The following is a 22,659-nucleotide window of genomic DNA, read 5'->3' as shown; positions in this document are numbered from 1 at the left end:
AGGGGCCCAGGCAGGGTGCTCACTACTCCTGTGCCTGGCCTAGGTCACGACTCTGCGCTGCTGCAGACACGCCAGCTGCAGAGTGAGCTGGAGGCCCTGCAGGGCCTGAGGGCCGAGGAGGCGGAGGCCACGGCCACGCAGGAGGACCTGCTGAGGCTGACGAGCCAGGAGCGGCCCCTGGTGCTGTCAGCCAGCAAGCCCCATGTGAGTCCCGCCTGAGCTGCTCAGGGTGTGGGGGCAAGTGGGGGGCCAGCATGTCACCAGTGGGTGGAGGCAGTGGGCAGGCCTGGGGGGCGTTGGGCAGCTTCGGGTTCCTCTTCAACGGGAGGGTACCTCCCTGACGAGGGATCTGTGAGCATTGAGGAGCCCATCTGATGCGACGACACCTGTCTGCGTTCAAGTGCTAAAGCCCTCCTTCCCAGCCGGCTCCTTCTGTGGGAGGTTGATTGCCCCCCAGAGGGCCCTACGGGGATCTCCACAGTCTCGTTCCTGCTGGGTGCCTGGCGGACACGGCAGTCGTCCCCTTTGCAGTGAAGTCAGTGACTTAGCTTGACCATCACCTGTGCTGCCACCACCCTGTAGGTGACCTCGAGGGCCGGGCAAGACCCCGAATACCAGCTTCCAGCTGTGGAGGGAATACCAAACGGAGAGATGGGGGCAGCCATGGATCTGGGGCAGCTACAGAAGGAAAAACAGGACTTGGAGCAGCAACTTCTAGAGAAAAATAAGGTGAGGATGCTCCTCACCTCAGCTGTTTATGTCTCCTTTCCTGTCTTTGTGCCTAAAACCCTCCAGTCCCTTCTTCAGGCTTTGTGCTGATGCCCCGGGCCCCTCTTGGGGGCGGCTTTGCTGTTGCTGCTGCTACTGCTAAGTCGCTTCAGTCGTGTCCGACTCTGTGCGACCCCAGAGACAGCAGCCCACCAGGCTTCCCCGACCCTGGGATTCTCCAGACAAGAACACTGGAGTGGGTTGCTGTTTCCTTCTCCAATGCATGAAAGTGGAAAATGAAAATTGAAAGTGAAGTCACTCAGTCCTGTCTGACTCTTAATGACCCCATGGACTGCAGCCCACCAGGCTCCTCCATCCATGGATTTTCCAGGCAAGAGTACTGGAGTGGGGTGCCATTGCCTTACCTCTGCCATTAAAAGGGCTTCCTCCTGATTCTTCTCTGCTTGCTTGCCTTGTGCGTGGCCCTCTCGTTTCACACTCCCCGAGTCTTCTCCCAGCGCTGACCTGAGGTGGCATCCCGAGTATCAGAGCTGGGGCAGTAGGAGGCCTCGGTGTCCCTGCCCCTTCCGCCCTTGCCAGCCAGTCCTAGCCAGTCCCCTGGCCTCTGCACCTTCTTCTCCAGCTGTGAAATGAGAGCACTGATGCTTGCCTTGAAGCGGTTTGGGGGTTTTAGGGGGCGGGTATTGGGTGATGAAATGAAACTGTTAACAGTTTCCTGTAAATTTTCTGGTATTTGATAGAGGCTTAATAAATGTCATAATTCCACCCACCCTGCCTGGCCTCTGTACCTGTAAATGCAGGGGCTCCTTTGAACCTGGGTTTACCGTGTCCTGTGAAGTTAATGTATGGCCTGGTTAGTGCTCTGGCCTGAAATTCTGCCTGCAAATTGTGTGGTTGCTCTTTAACAAGGGAAAAGGTGTTCCTTCTTTCTCTTCCCCACCCCCGTCTCCCTCCCCCCCTCCCTCCCTGTCTTGCCTTTCCCCTCCCCCACACCCACTGATCTCTTGTGGGGAAATACAGGCGCACACGCTGTGTGTCCCCGGGCCCTGTCCAGATCACGCTTGCACCCTTGGCGATCTCACCCGTCCTGTGCGCTGCTGGCACCTTATCCCCGCTTCAAGTCCAGACAGCGCCCGTGAACTCAAGACTTCTGTATCTACCATATTTCTCTGTGTCAGTGTCTGAAAGGCAGCTGAAACCGGAAACATTCAGAGCCAGACTTCAGACTGACCGCACTTTCTAGCATCTGCTGCCATCTTTCCTATCTCAGGAAATGGCCAGAACCTTGCAGCCATCCCTGACCCCCTTGTTTCTCCCACAGCCAACGTCCAGATCATTAGGAAATCCCTCGGGCTCTCCCTTCAAACTATACGTGGAATGAGCTGCTTCTCCTCCCGCCCCTGCTGCCACCTGCGACCCAGTGACCACCCTGTCTTCCCTGGAGGACAGGAATGGGCTTCTAACTGGTTCCCCTGTACTTGTCTTTTCCAGCCCTCTGATGACTCACTGTCCCCATAAAAGCCCAAGTCCTTACAGTGGCCGCAAAGCCTGAGTGGTCTGGCTCCTTACTGCCCTTTACCCGCACCCTCTCAGTGGTCTGGCTCCTCACTGCCCTTCACCCCACACCCTCTGAGCAGTCTGGCTCCTCACTGCCCTTCACCCGCGCCCTCTGAGCAGTCTGGCTCCTCACTGCCCTTCACCCGCGCCCTCTGAGCGGTCTGGCTCCTCACTGCCCTTCACCCGCGCCCTCCACTCCTGCTGCAGCAGCCTTGCCTTTCTGTGAATCCCAAGCGCCACTTGCTGAGCCTTCTGTCTGGAAGGCCCTCCCCAGTCCCCTCGCCGCCTCTGTGGTGTCATTTTCTCGGTGAGGCTTCCCCTGCTGCTCTGCCGGCCCTCCCCACCAGAACTCCTGTCCCCCCACCTTCCTCTTTTTTCTCCAGGCCTCTTATACCTTGTGATATACTGTAGATTTGCTGGTTAACTTTTTCCCTCCAGAGGGCAGACATTTCTTCTTCTTTTTTCTTCCTTTTTTTTTTTTGCTGTTTCCTCAGTCTCTAGGCCAGTGTAGAGACTCAGTATTTGTTGGGTAAATTAATGAATGAGTCAAAAACCTAAAAAATCAAGTAACATAAAATAGCAAGTGTACTTTTGGGGGAATGCCCAGCCTCATGGTCAACCGGAGAATATACAGTGAAACAGAATGCCACCCTTCTGTCAGGGAGGTGCTGGAGGCAGTGTACTGTGCTTCGCGGGAGCTGGGGGCGCTTTCACAGTCCCCCAGCCCAACCATCTTGTTCCTCTAGAGGACTGTGGACATACCACTCTTGAGAAAATGAAGCTTATTACAGCTTTGTTTAAACATGGAAACTCAGGGGATTCCCTGGCAGTCCAGTGGTTAGGACTTGGCGCTTTTGCTGCCATGCCAGTGGATTCAGTCCCTGGTCAGGAAACTAAGATTCCACAGACCAGGCAGTATGATCAAAAAAAAAAAAAAAAGGAAATTTGGCTATATAAGAAGACATGGGGCCTCCCCTAGAGTTACTGTCACATTAAAAGTTATTATTAGGAAAACTAAAGCTGTGGAAACTCTGATAAATGCAAAATACTATTCAGAGTTCTAGCTATTCAATGCAAGAATGGTGACATGGACTAGAAGTTCACAGGAAAAACTCTTTTTGATATGTTAGAGTTGTGAGGTTTTGGAGAAATTTTTATTTAAAATTCTTCCCTCTATTGTTTATACAGTAAATGTTTCTATTGGAAAACAAAGTTCAGCCTTTCTGGTTATTAATGGAACGTGTAATAAATTATATTTAAGACCTGTAATACTAATAATTAAACTCACCAAAAATAGGAAAATAAATGAAAGCTATAAAATCCAACATTGGTGGGTTATGCCGAAAAGCCATGATCTCTTACACTGTTCCAGATCAGCATTGGGAATTCTTACAGTATTCCAGGAGATCAGTGGTGGTGGTGAGACCTGTTAAGTTTTGGCCCAGGTATCCTCCTTGGGGGTGATAGCATGTAAATATAATTCTGAAGGACAGAATGTACTGCGCAGAGGCATCTCGAGCTCTGCCACCTACAGGGGCAAGTGCCTGAAGCAGTCCTGAGGACCCAGGCCATGGTGGGGGGCAGCGCTGGGGCGGTGGCCCTGGCAGGGCCCAGGGAGCACGTGTGTGCAGAGCAGCAGCATGTGGGGCAGAGGCCGAGGCTGCAGGTGTGTCGTCAGCACGAGCCTCACAGGAGACGAGGCAGAGGCGTCTGACAGGTGTATGGGGACCCAAGGGGTTTCTGTCTGTGCTGTGGTCCTTGGCACCTTAGAGATGGTGAAACGTGCATTTAATGGACGGCTTTCTGTGGGGTGGGACTTTGATCACAGACCATAAAGCAGATGCAGCAAAGGATGCTGGAGCTCAAGAAGACTCTGCAAAAGGAGCTGGTGAGTGGCCCTTCTCCCTGCTGCCCGAGCCCTGCTGGCTGTGTGGTCCTCCCCAGGGCCCTCGCTGCCTGAGGGTGCTCCCTTCCTGCACCGGGACCACAGATCTCTGGGAAGCCAGATGGGCTGGTGGGACAGTGGCCCTGCCACCTTGAACGTGCTTCTGGAAAGTGGCTCTGTGAGCCCTGGCACAAGCCGTCTTTGTGTGAGCCAGTGTGCTGTCTGAGAGGTCAGTGAGGTGGCGTGTGCAGCACACATGCGTGCGGAAGGCCAGGTCGGGTGCTCACTGCCCCAGCAGACGAGTCCTGAGCTGGATAAAGGAAATGGCTGGACTTCCCCATGGCCCTCGTGCCTCCTCCCAGCCAGCACCCTACCTTCTCAAGTGCTGGCGCTTCCTTCCCAGCTGAGCCCTCGTCACCCTGCTGTGTGCAGCGTGTGGCAAAGAGCTTCCGGTGATGACAGCCTAGGCCAGGTGACTTTCCCATGTCATTTTCAGACTTGTCTCGAAGGGCTCAATGTAGCATCTTTCGTTTTTTCAGAAAATCAGACCTGATAATGAGCTTTTTGAAGTCCGAGAGAAGCCTGGGCCTGAGATGTCAAACATGGCGCCTTCAGTCACGAATAATGCTGACCTGACTGACGCTCGCGAGATCAACTTCGAGTACCTCAAACACGTGGTTTTAAAATTCATGTCCTGTCGCGAATCTGAGGTAAAGGGCTTTTGAATTGCCCTTTGGGTACTGAGTTCCACCCCCAGGCCTGCCTGGTTCATTGTCCAGGCTTCACCTGGCTTCCCACCAGTTCCATTTCTTTCTTCCTCTTCCACGGGCCACTTTGACCACAAGTGTGGACACTTAGTCATGTCTCCAGCTGGCATTGACCCGCTGGTTGAGCAGCCGGCAGGGGACCCCAAGTAGGGAGCTGGCTCCTGGGAGGAGATGTGGGTTGGATGCTGAGGCCAGAGTCCAGGATGCTGCATCTGCCCAGCGGTCCTGCCTCCTGCCGAAGAGCAGGGAGCTGCCATGGCTGTCCTGGTGATCTTGCCAGTCCCCAAGTAAGAGGTAGGGGAGGAGAAGAGCCAGCAGCCCTCAGAATGCCCGCCTCCACCCTCTACGTGGTCCTTGCTGACCAAGCTGGGAGTGCCCAGAGGAGCAGGACCGGGAGATGGCTGCCAGTTGGCTGCTGGCCGCCTGCTAACTCCCACCGAGGCCCATGGCAGCCAAACTTATTTGTTTCAGGCTTTTCATCTTATAAAAGCTGTGTCAGTGTTGCTCAACTTTTCACAAGAGGAGGAGAACATGCTCAAAGAAACCCTGGAGTATAAGGTAGGGTTTCCTGGTCTGCTGTCTGCCTTCCAAAAACTAGTCAGTCATCCCAGCCCTGGCAGATGGGAGCGGTGCACGGCTGCCTTGTTAGCTTGGAAGGTGCCTCTGGATGATGAACTTGACTGGGGCAGTGTTGACTGAGGACCTGCTCTGTGCCCACAGGTCTCTGCTGTATTTGACTAACAGGCCTGTGACAGCACTCTCATTGGTATCACTTCATCAACAGCCCAGGTCTGGCTGGCACCCAGACTTTTTAAAGAAGTAAAAAATACTCATAAAGTACCTGCATAAAAGCTGTAATAGAAAACACTGAGCTGCTCCCAGCCAGAGTAGGATGCGTGGAGGGCAGGAGGGGCCAGAAGGGCAGGAGGGGAGGGGGCCTCTTTCAGCTCCTTCTGTACCCAGTCCTGGCTCATCTCAGGAGCCTTTTTTGTTTCAAACACAGATGTCGTGGTTTGGGTCCAAGCCAGCTCCCAAGGGCAGCATCCGGCCGTCCATCTCCAACCCTCGGACACCGTGGTCCTAGGTGGCACTACCCAGGGATGGGGGCTCCAAGGGCTGACACTTTTTCTGTGAAAAGAACACTGACACACCACACAGTCCTAGTGGGTTTTTAATCACTGTAACTGCAGTATTTTGTACAAGCGTCTGAACATTGTTTACAAGACTTAAGGCCCACTCCTACAGACTGATACGAATCTCAGGAGGTCGCTGATCCTGACATCCTGGTTTCCGGAGAGCCCTGGCACAACCCACATTGCCACAGTGCTGCTAAAATCCCAGCTCTGGCCAGCACCCACCTGCACCTGAATCCTCTTTCAACGTTAGCACTTAAAGCTGAAGCCCTCAGCCTGTGTCAGAGAGGAGGCAGCCAATCCGTCATGTGGTGATGACGCTGGACAGACAGGCCTTCGAAATGGTGCCCAGCAGGGCAGACCCACCTGCTTCTGCCACAGAGAGCCAACTCAGTGAGGCTGGCTTTTTCAACTCCCTTTCCCTGTTCTTATGTTTGGGTTCAGGTGAGTTAGAAGAGGCTTTTGAACACTTCCGCCCAAGGAAACGTTATTTCACCTTGCTACTCAAACATCCTAGAACTTCAGATGTGTCCATCTCTAAGGTACTCTGGGGCCAGTGTGGATTAATGAATATATGCACCTTTCTGACAGTATCTCATTTTACTGAAGAAAACTAGCAAATGTGTAAAAAGATTCTTAGTACCAAATACACTCAATTGCCTTTTTAATGAATGTACTTGTGGTGGATAGGTTGCTGGTAAACCATTTTAAACTATTTTTTATAGCTAAAGATCCTCACTATTATAAACATGTCTTCTGTATTACAAAACCCATTTAACTGGTGTTCTTAAAGGAAAATCAGAGCATCAAGAGGAAATGATTTCTAAGATTGGGATCCTTGTCCCAGTCTGCCTCCCTCTGAAGCAGTGGTGGTGTTTCACTTCTTAGATCTTAATTCTGTTGTTATAACACTGAGCAAATGCTAATCAATGTTTTCTACTGCTGAGAACAGTCTGCTGTATTCAAAGGAAGCCGCAGCTGCTCCTTGCCTCTCCCCAGCCTTGACCAAAATGTTGGAGGTGGACTGCCCTGTAAGTGGAGCCACCATCTCCCCATCACCGCATCCCCCTCACCCCGGATATTTAAGATGACACTACATTCACGTGTGGCGTCTAGGTGGCCCCTGCCTGGCTGCAGCACTTGACGACATGCAGATGGCTCTGGAAGTGACTGATGAAAACTCGTATTCATCATCATTCAAGAAAAGGGAAATACTTGCCTTGGATAAGGCACACTTTCAGATCTAAAGGGAAACTGTATATTTATAGTTTGATGAAAGTTTTATTGGTTAAATAAAAAACTGAGTTAATAACTGGAGCTCCTAGATTTATCATCAGTTACCCAATGATGTTAGGTTTCTCAATTATGTTTAGGGCTAAAATATATATATCTCACAGGAAAGCAAGGATATGCAGTTAACCTAAGACAGTTCCATGGCTCTTGAAGTACCAGGCAAGGGCAGCATTACCCACACCCAGCTCGGGCTCTGCTGCCCAGTGACGCTTGTTACCTGCCTCCTCCTGCGGTTCCCCCGGCAGATGTGACCCGTGCCTAGGAGGCCGTTTCCCGTTATCTGGTGGGGACACAAACCAGGAGTCCCTTCTGTTCCATCATTTTGACAAGTAGGAAGTAGCTCTTTCAGCTAAAGAATTCCTTAAATTGGGTAGTTAGGGCTTGCCAGAGATCATCCCAGCACAGCCGTGGGAGCCCCCACCGACTCCTCTGTGGCCTCTCCAGCCCTTGAGCTGGTCTCACCGCCCCTCCACCCACACACCCGCCAGCAGTTTTAGACACAGTTGTGGGGCCCCCTATTTGGTCTGTACTTGCACAGGGAGGATTCGTTCTGATTAGGCTTTCCTCCTGCATGTTGAATTTCCTTCAGCTTTAAGAGGAAGAGTGGAGTAAATACTCTTAAGTGATTTAATGCACTTTTACTTGTAGAGAACATTCTGTGCTAGACAGTACATAGAGCCCTTTATATGAGATCGGATCTTGATCTCACCCTCCATGTTGTAAATAGGGATCATATTATCTAAAACTGCTGTAGAAAATTCATTTGTGGTGCAATACACTTTTGATTAAAGCCCTTCAATCCAGATGCAGTGCATTTTACTTGTTATCAGTTGGTGTGTCAGCATCTCCTTTTTGACTTGTTAAATTTAGTACATTGTGTCTTACTTGAAAACTTCAAGGCTAGCTTCAAGGACCTTAGAGCATTTGTCTTTCAGAAAGAACCTTCCCAGGTTAGGTTTGGGTGAGTAAATATATTTGTAATTTAATGAAGCCAGCAGCCTAGTCCTACCTCCCAGGAAGGGTGGGGTTTCTGCAGAGGAGTTGGGAGGATTGTCACTTTGGTCAACATCCATCTCCAAGGCCCGCATGACTGGGAAGAGCTTCAGGAATACGAATGGGGTCCTTACCCATAACAGAATGCAGATGACAGCTCCATGTGCTAAAAAGGAAACAAAAGCATCTGCTCTTCAGACAGGCCCACTGTCAGGGGTTACAGGGAACAAAATGTGCCTTGTCTGTGTACAAGCTTGTTCCTACCTGTTTGTCTCTTCCTCCTGTAAAGAAAACCCCTCAGCATCACAGTGTTCCTGGCGAACAGCCAAGCCCAGTGTCCAGAGGGGTGATGGGCACACCTGAGCCCACTCCCACGGCTCCCAAGTGCAGCCACACAAACTGAAGACTTTATTAAATAAGCTCCAAAACTGTACAAATCAGAGGAGTAAAAACCATAGTTATTCAGCAAAACATGTCTGTGTAGCAGCCAGCAGCACTGTGGCCCAGGCTTGAGGGACCGCTGCAGCCAGAGTGAGAATGCCACGCTTGCTCCCGGGCAGCTCTGCAGGGAGTTTTGTCTGTCTACCCTCCATGTCCGGTTTCCAGAACAGGCCACCTCTCATCCATGACCATCCCATTAGTTTCCCGTTCCTTTTATACACATGAAACACACGGCAGAGTATATACTAATAAGCCAAGAGCTTTATTGATGCAGCAGGCACTTTACAATGAACCCAAGAGAGCCCGCCTTCTCTGGGAGGTTGGGGTGTCTGTACAAACTCTCGGGGGTTTCCGCTTCAAAAAAAAAAAACCAAGCTCTCCCTTTTACCGCAGCCCTTGGATCTGCACCTGCCCTAACCACCCCTCCCTCCTTTTAAACAGGCAGTGCACACAGGTACCCCAGACCAAGGCGGGCCAGCCACTCTGGTAGAGAGTCACAATGTCAGTTCTGCGTTACTCGTGGACAAAGGCATAGACTATCAGATCCTGCAAAGGATTTATGAAAACAGTAAGACGATCTCTCCCTCCACCTTGAAAATAAAACACTTCAGCGGATGCAGGTCCTGAAATAGTTGACTTGGGAGTTCCGAGACAGGCGGCCCATTGTCAATCCCTTCTTCGACAGCCTGTGCATCCAAAATTCTTCTCGAGGTAACATGAGTCTCTCTCTCTTTTTTTTAAACAGTCTTTCTTGCTGTAAGAACTCTTATAATGGAGCCTAGTCCTCCTACTGCTAATGCCTGTAGGGGCAGCAAAAGAAAAGGTGTCAATTGAGACCTGGTTGGCCAAGGGGCTCCTAGCTTCTTGCCAGGGGAGACAGGACTACACTCCTGACCATGTCACAGATCTTCTGAAAAAGCATTCCTGCGAGAGCACAGAAGAGGTGCCAACAGGGCCTGCATTCGAGGGATCGAGCCCTTTCCTGGAACAAAGGGTCCCCAAAAGCTGTTGGCTCTTTAAGGCAGGAGAACTGGGCTTGCAACACTGTCACCAAGCTCACAGAGCCCCCCAGTTTCCCTTTGACAAGCTCACTGTATCCAAGAACAGCCCTAGGCCCTAAAACAGACACTAGCCCACTGCAGTGGAAATGTCCACAGGCTCATGCATCCGGCTGCCATGAAGGGACCAGAGAGCGTGGCCCCCCAGACCACTCCAAGGGCTTTGCTCAGCTCCCAAGCACCATGGCCACCTCCATTACAAAGCCCAGGAGCTCACCTTCTGGCAGAGCAGGCACAACACCCACCAGCAGGACCACCCAGCGCAGGCCTGAGGCTGGCCACGTGACTGACCCCTCAGTTAAGGGCCACTCCCTTAGTACTCGGCAGAGCCTTTCATGAGGGACACTGGCTTGACAAGAGGCGCGCCCACCCCACCCCCTAACACCTTGTACTAAAACAAGCAAAGGACAGGCCCAGCTTTTCCAGCTTCAGGAGGATGAAGGCCCTATTAAGAGACTGCCAAGGTATCTACCACTGTTTCTGTGGCCTGGTGAGGTGAGGCTGGAGCAGGAAGCCCTCAGAGCTAACCAGAGGGCTCAGCCTGCATCTAAGGCCCAGGATCACCACCTCCGCCAGCCCAAAGAAAGTATGTCAAAGCCCTGCCACCAGCAAGCCTGCCTGAACCTCACCAGCCAAGTTACAGGCCCCAAGGCCTCCCCGGCACAAACTCGCAGCTAAAGCAATGGCAATGACCAGAGATGGTGGACCCCTACCAGTGCTTCCTTGGGAGAGGTAAGTGCTCAGATGTTCCAGGTTGCTTGAGGCGTGGCCCTCATTCTCAACAGCCTATCAGACCATCCTGTCTGTGTTTGGGACTGCCTGGCCTGTTGATCTGAACCCTGGGCTGGGGGTGAGCCAGTGGGCAATGTGTTCACGTACCTTTTCATGCCACTGGAGTAACACTGCGCTGCTATTCTCTGTGGGCTTCTCAAACCCTTTATAAATGTACTTCATTAGCAAGTCAATGCCGTTTCTGTCCAGTGACTGCACAGCCTGCTCGATTTCGCTGCTCTTAAAGTTTGTAAGCACTTTCAGCACCACGCCCTGGGCCCGCTCCTACAGGGGAAAGAGAGAGGGAATGGGGTCTAGAGCCACGGCCCAGGCGCACCCACGACCCGCACTGCAGGCTCTGAAACACCACATCAAGTAGGCAGAGCTCATTAGGAACACTGCCCAATTCCTAATTCATTTGCAATGCTTAAAATATATATATATATAGTGAAAATTTTTTCTTTAAGTTTCAAAGTATCCCAAAGTATTCAAAACCAATGATTTATTCCACTTATCTGAGGGGAAATAAGCAGTTTACTGGGGAGAAGAATCACTATTTCTGATGATGCCAGCAAGGCCTTAAACTCAACTCCCATATTTAAAAAACAAACAACAAACCCCCCACATAGCAAAAAGCAAGTTTCCTTGGCTGTACCTTCTGTGCTCACTCCCAATGGAACAAAGGGGCCACTCCCCTCCACGTTTGAGAGGTACAGTCATTGATTAAATCAAGATACCATCACAACATAGGAAAAACCCTAGCTCTCAAGAGACCCCTTTCCCGGACCAAATTTTAGATAGCCTCACTGATGAGATTTTAGGCAACCTAACCGATGCGGTCTGCCCAAGTGTCTCATCTCACCTAGTTTTTAAGAGGCAGAAATCATAAAAGCACTGAAAATCCTTATGCAAATAAAGCCTATTCAATAGCTTATAAAAGCATAACCACTAAGTCCCATGAGGCAAGCTAATTTATAACTCTGTTCATCAGGAAGGACTGGGCTGACTTCTCACCCCATGAGGCCTTGGGGAGGAATGAACGTTTCTTTGGGGAGTGTTTACTACAAACATTGACAGCTTTGGTGCTTCTGAGGAAACACTGCCCGTTGCCAGCTCACTTCCCTGGTAGAGATCCACTGATGCAGAGATGAGACACATGCTGTCCAGAGCTCCGGGGAGCTCACGCCCTGGTCCCAACACCGCCCAGCAGCTCGACCCCCTTTACCTTCACAGCTTGATTCTTGGTGTTGACGGGAGAGTTCCGCAAGGCTGCGTGAAATGCCCGAAGCATGTCCCCTGTGCACTGGCGGTTAAGGACAACTCGCCTCAGCGTGTCTGCGCTTTTCTTAACAAACTCATTTCAGAAAGAGCTCAAGGGAGTAGTGACAAATGCCATCTTATCCACATCTAACCCCCCACCCACTGTGGCTTCCAGGTGGGCACAACCTGTTTAGAGGGCAGTCTATAGCTCTCCTGAGCCACACGGAGGGCGGAAGGGGCACCTCTGCCAAACCTCTCCTTCTGCGGCCCCTAACCTTCCCCTTCAAAGCAAGTTTGGACATGGACTCGCTCCCTCCCAGGAGGAGGAATAAAGTTGCTGCCCCAGCAGGGTGACTTGCAGCAATATCTGACAAAGCTGGTTGACACCTACTTGGCACCAGGCCCCGTATCTGCCCTGCTAGACCCTCACGACCACTGTATGAGGTTATCATTTTCATCTTCTCATTCTCCAAAGAGAAGAACGAAGGCACAGATGGAGGTCCCTAATTCTTAATCCAGTGTGTTAAACTATTAAAGAAATTAAGATGTGCTAAAACTTTTATCTTCCAAAACCTACCGAAGTCAGTGCGGTCCCAATGGAGGGAAATTTAACAATCTCAAAGAACCGTCTGCCAAGAAAACAAACCAACCTTCCCCTCCCTGTTCCCCAAACCTTAGCTGGAGTCCTGACACATTCTTTGCTGAGCTCTGAATATCCAGCACACAAAAGAAAATTACAATCTGGGTTAGGTCCCTAAAGGTGACACCTATTTTAAACTGAATTACATCAGCCTGACTTTCATTTCCTCATCCGAAACATCAGCTTCAGCCAAAAAGCTTCAAAAATAGAACAAGAGGTGGCTTCTGCCCAATCGGGTCTCTACTCCTGTTCATGCAGCGATACCCACGTGTGAACAGCCAGAACCTCCCGAGCAGAGCCGAGTGCCCGGTCTGCCCCCCTGTGGCCTCCATCTTGAGTGAGTTGGGCCCACACCCCCAAGGTGGAGCCCCCTAGCACCCTGCAGGGCTGTGGTCCACTCTCTCACACCCTGTACCTGTCAGCTTTGGAATTCCTTTCTCCCAGCCAGGCGTGGGCCAGTCTGATATCAGTCACTGATAAAACTTCTACCTCAGAACTCTTTGTGAATTTGGCATCCCAGAGAAGTAAGCAGAGTCCCAGTAAGCTTCAGAGGAGCGCAACTGGCACTCTCCACTAACGAAGCATGGCTGGGAAACAGTACTTCAGAAGATGAACAGGTAAGGGTAGGGTAACCAGTCCACAGAGGCAAAAAGACCCATGGCCCTGGCGTTCATCTCTGCAGCATCCCTCTGCCTATCATTCACTGCAGTGTTGAAAGGTAGGCCTTCAGCAGCTGAGGCAACTAGGGAGCAGGGAGGAGCATACCATCTATCAAGCTGGCCTCTGTCTAGGACAGCTTTAGGCCCTTCCAGAAAACCAGCTGTGGCTCCAGGTCTCCTCTAGATCAGGGTTTCTCAACCACAGCACTAATGACATTTTAGACCAGATGACTGATGTGGGGTCTGTCCTGTGCATCTTACAATATTGAGCAGCACCTCTGGCCTCCACGGACTAGATTGTAGTCGCACACCCCACCACATACCAAACTGACAATCAAAGTATCTCCAAACAGGGACAAATTTCCTCAGGGGGAGGAAACACTGCAAAATCACTCCAAACTCTGCTCTGGACAGATCCTCGCTTCAGAGGACCAGAACGTGCCTCAGCAGGAAGGAAAGGAACCACGTCTCAGACATGTGCCCAGGTGTTTTCACATGTCATCTCATTACTGCTAACGGTTCTTTGTGACAAGAATCATTATTCTGATTTTAAAGGCAATGAATCTGAGGCTCAGAGAAGGAAAATGACCTGCTCAAAGTCACAAAGCTAAGCTGTCCAGATGGCCTTCAAACCCAAGCATGCCTGACTCCAAAGTAAAGCTCTTTCTACAACCCTCTGCAGCCACTCCCCCCAGACCCAAGTGGCATGCCCAGGATGCTTGCTGTGGGTCCAGTACCGTTCTGAAGCCTTCTGGGATGCTATCCAGTAACGCTCCCATGGAACCTGCAAGCCCAGCTTGGTTCTCCTTTTAACAAAGGAGGCTACCAAGGTTCAGAGAGGATAAGTGACCTACTCAGTCACACAGCTATAGCATGACTGAGTTGGGTCTCTGTGGGTGCACAGCCCATGCTCTATTTCATCCATGACTAGCTTCCCTGTAACAGAACTAGGATGGGCCTACTCCCTACATTCTCCCACTCCAATCAACCAACCCCTATCCCTACTCCCCCCACCTCTGTTCCAAGACTCCTAGAAGCCTGCTCCACAGTTCAATAATCTAATCTAAATCCAATACCTGGCACATGGTAGGGACTCAGCAAATATTAGCTCCTTCCTCCTCCCTTCCTGGGCCCTGCTCAGTTCTCATTTGCTAACCTCTCTTTCCCAAATCCCAAGAGGTACACTCTCCATGGTAACAAGGTTTCTGACACTGCCATTAGTGGAGAAACTACCATCCCGATGTGCTAAGCCTAGGCTTCCAAGCAGCCTCAAGGAACCTATCATGTCAGGAGCGTACCAAGAGGTGACCTTCAACAAGTCTCTGCAGCACTGGGACAAGACGGCAAATAACTGGACCCTGCGCTCCCCTTCAGTGGATGATCTGGGCCACAGGTCTGATGCTGGAGTCCTTTTGCCAATACCTGCCCATGAGCCGGGTTCTGCACCACACTGCAGAATCAACCTTCCCTCATGGGGGCTGTTCTCATGACCCCACTTCACCAATGGGGAAAGCGTGGTGATCCTGACGGGGCAGGAAATAACAAGCTCAAATCCCCACCTTTGAAAATACATTTCTGTTCAAACAAAGAAAGGCTGAAGGTATTTGTTTCAAAGGCACATTGGAGGAACATTGCAGGACTCCTCCCAAAGGCAGTGAATGGGTTCGACTTCCCAAGCTGAGTCAACTGATAAAACACCCAGAACCTGATTTATATACAGTACAGCCTGAGCCTCCAACCCTGTCCTGGCCAGTAAGGGGGAGGTGGAGGCACTTCCTGTAACACCATTTGAATAAAGAAAAATCCTTCCTGTGAGAATAAGTCAGTTTCCTGTGCTCAAAGTGCTAAAGGACCAAGCAGGCTGTGACAACCACCTCTATTTTTAATCTTGTTTTCTAAATGCTTGTTTTCTGTGACCACAAAACAGTCATTTCCAATCGTGGGGCTCTACTTTTACATCTCACTTTATGCTGCTTGGTTTTTCTTAGCTCTAAACAACTAGTTTTTTTCCACTGCTTCCTGCACAAGAAGGCTATCGGGGGGAGGGAGCCAAAACTCACTTGTTGAACGTGGCTGAGACCACTGAGGTCCGAAACCCAATGGTCACAGGAAACTAAGAATAGGTGAGGAGGAGTGGCATTAAGCTGAAGGGTCAGAACGATTCTGGGGTGCGAGGTGAAATCTCAGACCTCAGGGCTGGACTAAGGCTGCAGCCTTCGCTCCCCCTTGGGTCCTTTCTTCCCAAGGACTGCCATCTACCACCTATTTTCAAGTGGTGCTGCAATCCAGCCCGAAAGGACTGTGCCTGGGAGCCGCCCTGGCTGCTCAATTACTCAGCGGTGGCTCACCTTGGCCCCTCCCGCCGATCAAGCCCGAGTAAGGCCCCGTTTCCTGCATGAGAGAGATGGAGTGATCGGGAGCCCAGGCAAGGGCCAGCCTGAGGGGACAGAGGGAGGAAAGAGCAGAGGCCTCCCGGGGCAGTGAAGGGACTGCGGGGCTGGAGGTCCGTCCGGCATGCTCTTGGGGCCGCCGAGCCAGCCAGCCCACCAGGATCCAGGAGCCGCGTGGGGCCGCACTGCTGAGGGCAGGACAAGGGGGCCCGAGACCAGGACAAGGGGAGTGGGGAGTTCCTGAAAGGGAACTGAGGATGCCTGCCCGAGGAGAGCCAGATCAGAAGGGAGTTGGGAGACTGACCTGGGGGGTCCGGGGGTGAGAGGAGCGGAGAGGCCGGCCTGAGGGGCCAGAGCCAGGGATGAGTTAAGTAGGAAGGCCGGGCCACAGGGAGGCCCGGGCCGCCGCGCGGGGGAAGGATATTGCCGCAGGAGCCCGTCCACCTCGCTAGGGTCCGGGCCTGGCTCGCCCGCCGCCGCCGCCGCCTCCTCCTGCTCGTCCACGAATTTGTTCTCATCAAATTCATCGATGTCCACCCGACGGAAGCGCGAGGACAGCGTGTTCCGGGCCATGGCGGGGACTCAGCGCCCGCTGAACCGGCTATGCTCCCGAGCGGACCTCCACTCTACTCCGCTCAGAACCGGCTCCGGCTCGGGGGCGGGAAGCGGCCGCCCGGCACCTCCTCCACCTCCTCCGCGCGCAGCCGCTGCCGCCCGCCCACTTCCGGTTCTCGCCGGAACCGGAAGTGCTGGTGGGAGGGAGGGGCGGGGTGCGTCGCTTCGGGAAGCACTGAGAGAAGGACCTGGGAGTCTAACCTGTGGACCACTGGAGAGCTAGTAATCTTCATGGAATCTCAGTTTCCTCTTCTGAGAAGCGGGCGGCCAATCTTCCACAGGCACAGCACATAGATGCCACAGCTGCGCTCTTCGGCTTCCCTCCTGCACCCGGGGAACCCTGGCCCTGAAAGGGGCCAGGGCCGGCATAGTCGCGGATTCCGGGAGTCATCTCTGCCCAGACTGAGGGGGCACGGGGCCTCCAGAAGAAGGAGCCCTGCTCTGCCTGTCGAGTGCTGGGCAGGCTTCTGGGAGAAGACAGCTTCGAGCTGAGGCCTGAGGGATGAGTAGTAGTTCTTATGCCCCGAGAGTGATGTTGAGTGGGAGAGCCTAAGTCTCGAATTTGAAGACCTTAGGACGCCACCACACGGAGCTCAGAGGAGGTTGCATCTGACCTTATTGTAGTGACCCTATTGTTAATGGACTGGGAGACTTTCAAGACGTTTAAAATGTATCGAGGGTGCTGACAAGACAGTGAAGACATTTGGATTTGAGTGCGGCGTCCCGCGCGTGTAGCAGTCTCCTTGGCCCGCAATGTAGAGGGCAGGGATAGGGGGATGACCCTGTGACCACCGTCCTGGCAGGAAGAGGTCCTGGGGACTGAGAAATCCTGACTGGCTGGAAAGGCATATCCTGGAAGGAAAGGAATCCGCAGAATCTGAAGTGGGGGAAGTGAGGGTGGGGAGAAATAGGGCAGAATCAAGGACAACTTTGTAGTGTCAAGATTAGGTGCCTGGGCTGTTGCTTGAGGGGCTCTTGCTCAGTCGTGTCCGACTCTTTGCGACGCCATGGACTATACAGTCTATGGAATTCTCCAGGCCATAAGGGATAGGCTCCCACCCACTATCCCAGGACAGCCTTTCCCTTCTCCAGGGGATCTTCCCAACCCAAGGCTGGAACCCAGGTTCCCCGCATTGCTTGGGGCCGAGGTGGAGGGGTGCGGGGTGATTCTTTACCAGCTGAGCCGCAAAGTGAAAGTGAAAGTCGCTCAGTTGTGTCCAGCTCTGCAACCCCATGGGCTATACAGTCCACGGAATTCACCAGGCCAGAATACTGGAGTGGGTAGCCTATCCCTTCTCCAGGAGATCTTCTTAACCCAGGGATCAAACCGGGGGTCTCCTGCATTACAGGAGGATTCTTTACCAACTGAGCTATGAGGGAAGCCACAATGAGCCTTAGCCTGAGACTACATTGGGTCTTTGTTTTCATATAATGGTATTCCTTTTCATAAAGAGCAGTAGTTAATGAAATGTGCCTGGGTTTTCATTTTTTTCAAATATTTCTCATTGAACTCTACAGATCAAAAAATATTGCCCAGCTAAGGTGCTACCTAATATTGGGTGCTAAAGATAGATTCCTACAGGGAAACAGGTGCTGAATAAAAGTCTCAAGGGTCTTGAGAGACCTGCCTATCAGCTCCATACCTTGGAAGAAATCTGTGACCAAGGCAGGCAACAAGCTAACAGAAATTCATATCCCCGGAACATTCTGATCAGAAGGAATTTCAAACCAGAAATGCTCATTTTACAAGTAAGGAAATAGCTCCCAAGTAAACTAGTAAATGAAATAATACCACTGTTTATGATTGTGGATCTGCCTTCCAGTCAGTGAGGCAGAAATTTAAAAATCCACACTATGTCAGGGATGACTGCATTTTGAGGAGGGGAAAAAACCCCCAAAACATGCAGTTTCTGAGAGCACCTTGGATAAAGTGGTTAAGAGAAGTGTCCCTGAGGAGGTGATGCTGAAGTGGGTCTGAAGGAAGTGAAGGATGGAGCCAAGCAAAGCCTCAAACACGGCAGGCTTGGTGTGTCCAGAAAAAGCAAGGCCATGCAGAGCAGAAGAGTAAAAAGCAACAAGATGGGGCTTCCCTTGTCGCTGGGGTCCAGCCCCCGCAGGATCCAGGGAAACCTGAAGGAGAAACGGCGCCGGCGATTGATTGAGAGAGAGAGAGAGATAAGAATGTTGTAGATAAGAAACTAGAGGAGAGAAGAAAAGAGGCTGGAGTTCCTTGATTTATACAGAAAATCAATAAAGTCTCAAGACGAGACTTGCACCATCTACGTGAGGCCACAGGTGCCCTCCCGGTCTCCCCGGGGAGTGAAGGCGCAGGGCGCCTTCCCGTTCAGGTCTTAGAAACCCAGGCAAATAAGTAGACACGGCGGATCTCTGTACTCCAGATGGGAACTAGCCTGAAAGAGAGAGTAAGAGGAGGAAAATGATTGACACGAGGAGATCAAGCTGCTTTGATGAGCGAGATCCATAGCTTTATTTTTAAACGGTACTTATATACCTTTTTGGTACATAGAGGAAATGAAAGATGCAAGGTCATACAGAGTCAGCCCAACATTCCAGCAGTATTGCCTTTATCGCAACCATGATTTTTCTGCATACCTTTTCCACAAAAGATGTTGTGTACAGTATCTTCTGGCCTTGGAGGCCTGTGAACATTTTATGACCCTCTTTTGATAAAGGCTGCTCAACCAAAAAACTTGTTTTCCCTCAAAGTGTTTTTTCTTTATATTTCTAATCTATGTCAGCCTCAGAAAATGCCAAACAGAGTTACGTTTTTCACAGAGCCAAGGTGCACTGAGTTACAAGAAAGAACCAATTAGCTCAAAAGTTTGATATGGTTAAATTCAAGGCTACACTTGTTTTTCTAGCATTCTATGTTAACTAAAGCATTCCCAGGTGCACAGTGGATAAGAGATATGGGAACTTAGCAACAAGCATTGGCCCAATAATGAAATCCTACATCAGCACTAGCACTACTCTAATAACTTTTAACTCTTTCAAAGACTCTATGTTTTAGGCTTTCCGTGCCTCTCACAGTTGGGAGGCTGTAAATAATCACATGCGTAGCTATAAGGGTCTGGATATATCTGCCAAGCAAGCTAGAATGCTAACAGAGGGGGTTTGATTTGAAATATTCCTCTCATGTCCAGGAGACTTATTAGCTCTAGCCCTAAGTTGATTTTCTCCAGAGAAAAGTGGTCAGGGTTAACCCACTGTTAATGTCAGAGGAGTTGGTGAAAGTCATGAAACAGTAAAACAGACAGATTCTGGTTTGGGGGTAGATGCTTGAGAAAGCCTAGGGAGCCCCTAGAGTTCTGAAGCCTTGCTTAACAGTTCTCTTCCACATGACTTTGTCATGGGTGGGATCTCCCATGGCGGCTCCCGGCACCTTGTGGCTCAGCTGGTAAAGAATCCGCCCACAATCTGGGAGACCTGGGTTCGATCCCTGGGTTGGGAAGATCCCCTGGAGAAGGGAAAGGCTACCCACTCCAGTATTCTGGCTTGGAGAATTCCATGGACTGTATAGTCCATGGGATTGCAAAGAGTCAGGACTGAGCGACTTTCACTTTCTGAAATGCAAAGAAATCTTAACCTAGGGGAAGAAACAACACAACGTGGAAGAGGGAAGGGGGAGTGGTGGGTGCTGTAGGACTTTGAGGGTGAGAAAAGGATGTGGTCTTAACTCAGGACAGCCCTGGAAGTTCTGGGCAGAGAAGAGACATGATCCAACTTCAGTTTGAAAAAGGTCCTTTTGGCAGCTCTACTGAGAATGGAAGCCAGAGCAAACTGAGGTGATTTATGAGGTGACAATAATGGTCCAGGAGACAGGCAACGGTGGCTCAATGTCCAGCAGATGCCAATAACAGTGGTGGGAAGAGGCTGGGTATTTTGAAGATGTGCTGTGCTTAGTCGCTCAGTCGCGTCCGACTCTTTGTGACCCCATGGACTGTAGCCTGCCAGCCTCCTCTGTCAGTGGGGATTCTCCAGGCAAGAATACTGGAGTGGGTTGCCATGCCCTCCTCCAGGGGATCTTCCCAACTCAGGAACTGAACCAAGGTCTCCCACATTGCAGGCGGAGCCACTTTACCGTCTGAGCCACTGACAGAAGCTATAGAATTTGGGGGTGGGTTGAATGTGGCATGTAAGAGAAATAGGGTAGTCATAGAAGGGGTGAGAGAGGATGAGATGGTTGGATGGTATCATTGACTCAGTGAACATGAGTTTGAGCAAATTCTGGGAGAGAGTGAAGGACAGACGCAGTCCATGGAGTCGAAAAGAATTGGACACAACTGAGCAATTGAACAACAACAACAGTAGATAAAGTTCAGAAAAGCTGTACACAATTATTAACTTTAATAGAACTATAAGCATTTGGAAAATATGATAGCCAAGTCCCTGTGCCCCATTCAACCTCCATTTATGACTAATCCATGCCAAGAATGCCCTCTGCTTTCTCTTCCCCACTTCCCTCCATTTCCTAGAAGCCTACCTCACTGTGATCTGAGACAAAGCTCAATTCAATTCATCCAACAAGTATCCATGTGCTGGGTCTGGAGGTGAGAAAAACCAAACCAGTTGTCAGCTATGCTTCTGATCCTTGGGGAACTTCCAGGTTGAATGTGGAGGCAGATATATAAATTTCATTCTAATTCAATATATTTGGGGTTGGAGAGAGGTTTGATTGCACAGAGATCAACAAGGGGAGGTTTTGTCCCAATTTATTCCAATGCTAAAGATTCATTAACAGAAACCCATAAGAGGGTGAGAGAAGGCTTCCTGGAGGTGACATCTGACAGCAACAAGGGGGCAACCTGGCTTTAAATAGAGCTCTAAGGCGTGGGTGTGCCTTTGTTAATGGTAGTGGAGTGACACTAGGGCACTGATTCACGCTTGCTGCTGGGGGCAAAATGCAACTGTTCAGTCAGAAAGCCTGAGCACTTTGCCTTGTGAAGTCCCCCCTTTAACTTTCAGGGCCAATTTATGTGTTCATTTCAGCTGAGAACATTAATATCAATGATACTGAGCAGTTATGCATCAGGTCATGTGCAAAGAGTTTTACATGTTATCTTCCTGATCTTCCTAAACACTACATTTCACAGGTGAGAAAACTGAGACTCAGGGGAAGGGATTTGCTGAGAGTCAGCTAGCACTAAGCAACAGAGTAAGAATTTGAAACCGGGTCAGGTTCACTAACAAAAGGCCATGAATGCCTTTCCCCCTAAATAACACATGCTGTCATTATAGCTGTCTACCTCACCACTCCCCACCCACCATAGCCTTTAAATTGCTCCAAGGCAGAGGCCATGTTAATTCACCTTCTAAAACCCTCAACCTTCACCCCCTGGACCACCCCAGAACAGTGGCATCCAGCTCGGAGTAGCCCAGACTGGGCAGCCTGCAAAAGTACCGAATGAGTGAATGAACAAATGAGTGGATGAATTCCAGTCTTACTGGTCAAATAGGTTGCCCCTCACCCTAGGGTGAAATTTCCCCACTGCCCTGCGGGAAACAGACCAAATCTCAGTAATTTTCCAGGAGAAACATCAACAACCTCAGATATGAAGATGATACCACTCTAATGGCAGAAAGTGAAGAGGAGCTAAAGAGCCTTTATGATGGCAGTGAAAGAGGAGAGTGAAAAAGCTTGCTTAAAATTCAACAATCAAAAAACAAAGATCATGTCATCCAGTACCATCACTTCATGGCAAATAGATGGGGAAAAAGTGGAAGCAGTGACAGAATTTTATTTTCTTGGGCTCCAAAATGACTGCAGATGGTGAGTGCAGTTATGAAATTAAAAGATGCTTGCTCCTTGCAAGGAAAGCCAAGACAAACCTAGACAGCGTATTAAAAAGCAGAGCACTCACTTTGCCAACAAAGGTCCATATAGTCAAAGCTGTGGTTTTTCCAGTAGTCATGGATGTGAGAGTTGGACCATAAAGACGGCTGAACACCAAAGAATTGATGCTTTTGAACTGTGCTAGAGAAGATGGTTGAGAGTCCCTTGGACAGCAAGAAGATCAAACCAGTCAATCCTAAAGGAAATCAACACTTAATATTCATTGGAAGGACTGATGCTGAAGCTGAAGCTACAATATTTGGCTACCTGATGCCAAGAGCCGACTCACTGGAAAAGGCCCTGATGCTGGGAAAGGTTGAGGGTAGGAGGAGAAGGGGATGACAGAGAATGAGATGGTTGGATTCCCAGATACACATGAGTGAGCAAACTCGAGGGATAGTGAAGCACAGGGAAGAGTGCCGTAACTGCACTTCATGGGGTCGTAAAGAGTCGGATAGGACTTTGCGACTGAACTACAACAAAGTAATTTTCAGCGCGCAGGAGAGACAGGCTCATTGCAGGGCGGGACTCCGGCTCCTCGGGGCGGGGACTCGGCTCCTCCGGGCGGGACTCGGCTCCTCGGGGCGGTGCGGGGGCTGAGTGGGCGGTACCAA

The 22,659-nt window shown here is 50.7% G+C and overlaps 2 protein-coding genes across 4 annotated transcripts in view; one reads left to right on the top strand and one right to left on the bottom strand.

Moving 5' to 3' along the window:
• Positions 1-8,169, top strand: part of GOLGA1 (golgin A1) — a 47,875-nt gene extending 39,706 nt beyond the window's left edge. For all 3 annotated transcript variants that reach the window (XM_040225109.1, XM_040225111.1, XM_040225110.1), the window contains exons 18-23: positions 44-204; positions 583-729; positions 4,115-4,174; positions 4,711-4,881; positions 5,410-5,496; positions 5,942-8,169. In XM_040225109.1, the coding sequence (XP_040081043.1) occupies positions 44-204; positions 583-729; positions 4,115-4,174; positions 4,711-4,881; positions 5,410-5,496; positions 5,942-6,022 (707 nt within the window). In that variant the 3' untranslated portion in view covers positions 6,023-8,169. The remainder of the gene's footprint in view (positions 1-43; positions 205-582; positions 730-4,114; positions 4,175-4,710; positions 4,882-5,409; positions 5,497-5,941) is intronic.
• Positions 8,170-9,037: 868 nt separating this feature from the next.
• ARPC5L (actin related protein 2/3 complex subunit 5 like) lies at positions 9,038-16,276 on the bottom strand. The gene is made up of 4 exons (XM_040225112.1): positions 16,001-16,276; positions 11,853-11,925; positions 10,736-10,912; positions 9,038-9,598 (listed from the first exon to the last, which is right to left on the bottom strand). The coding sequence occupies exons 1-4, from the start codon at positions 16,147-16,149 to the stop codon at positions 9,536-9,538; spliced, it is 462 nt and encodes a 153-aa protein (XP_040081046.1). The 5' UTR covers positions 16,150-16,276; the 3' UTR covers positions 9,038-9,535.
• Positions 16,277-22,659: the final 6,383 nt, after the last annotated feature.

This window comes from Oryx dammah, unplaced genomic scaffold (assembly GCF_014754425.2).
Source record: "Oryx dammah isolate SB20612 unplaced genomic scaffold, SCBI_Odam_1.1 HiC_scaffold_25, whole genome shotgun sequence".
Lineage (NCBI taxonomy): Eukaryota > Metazoa > Chordata > Mammalia > Artiodactyla > Bovidae > Oryx > Oryx dammah.
Note: the sequence above shows the minus strand (reverse complement) of the source record. Positions and strands in the feature narration are given on the sequence as shown.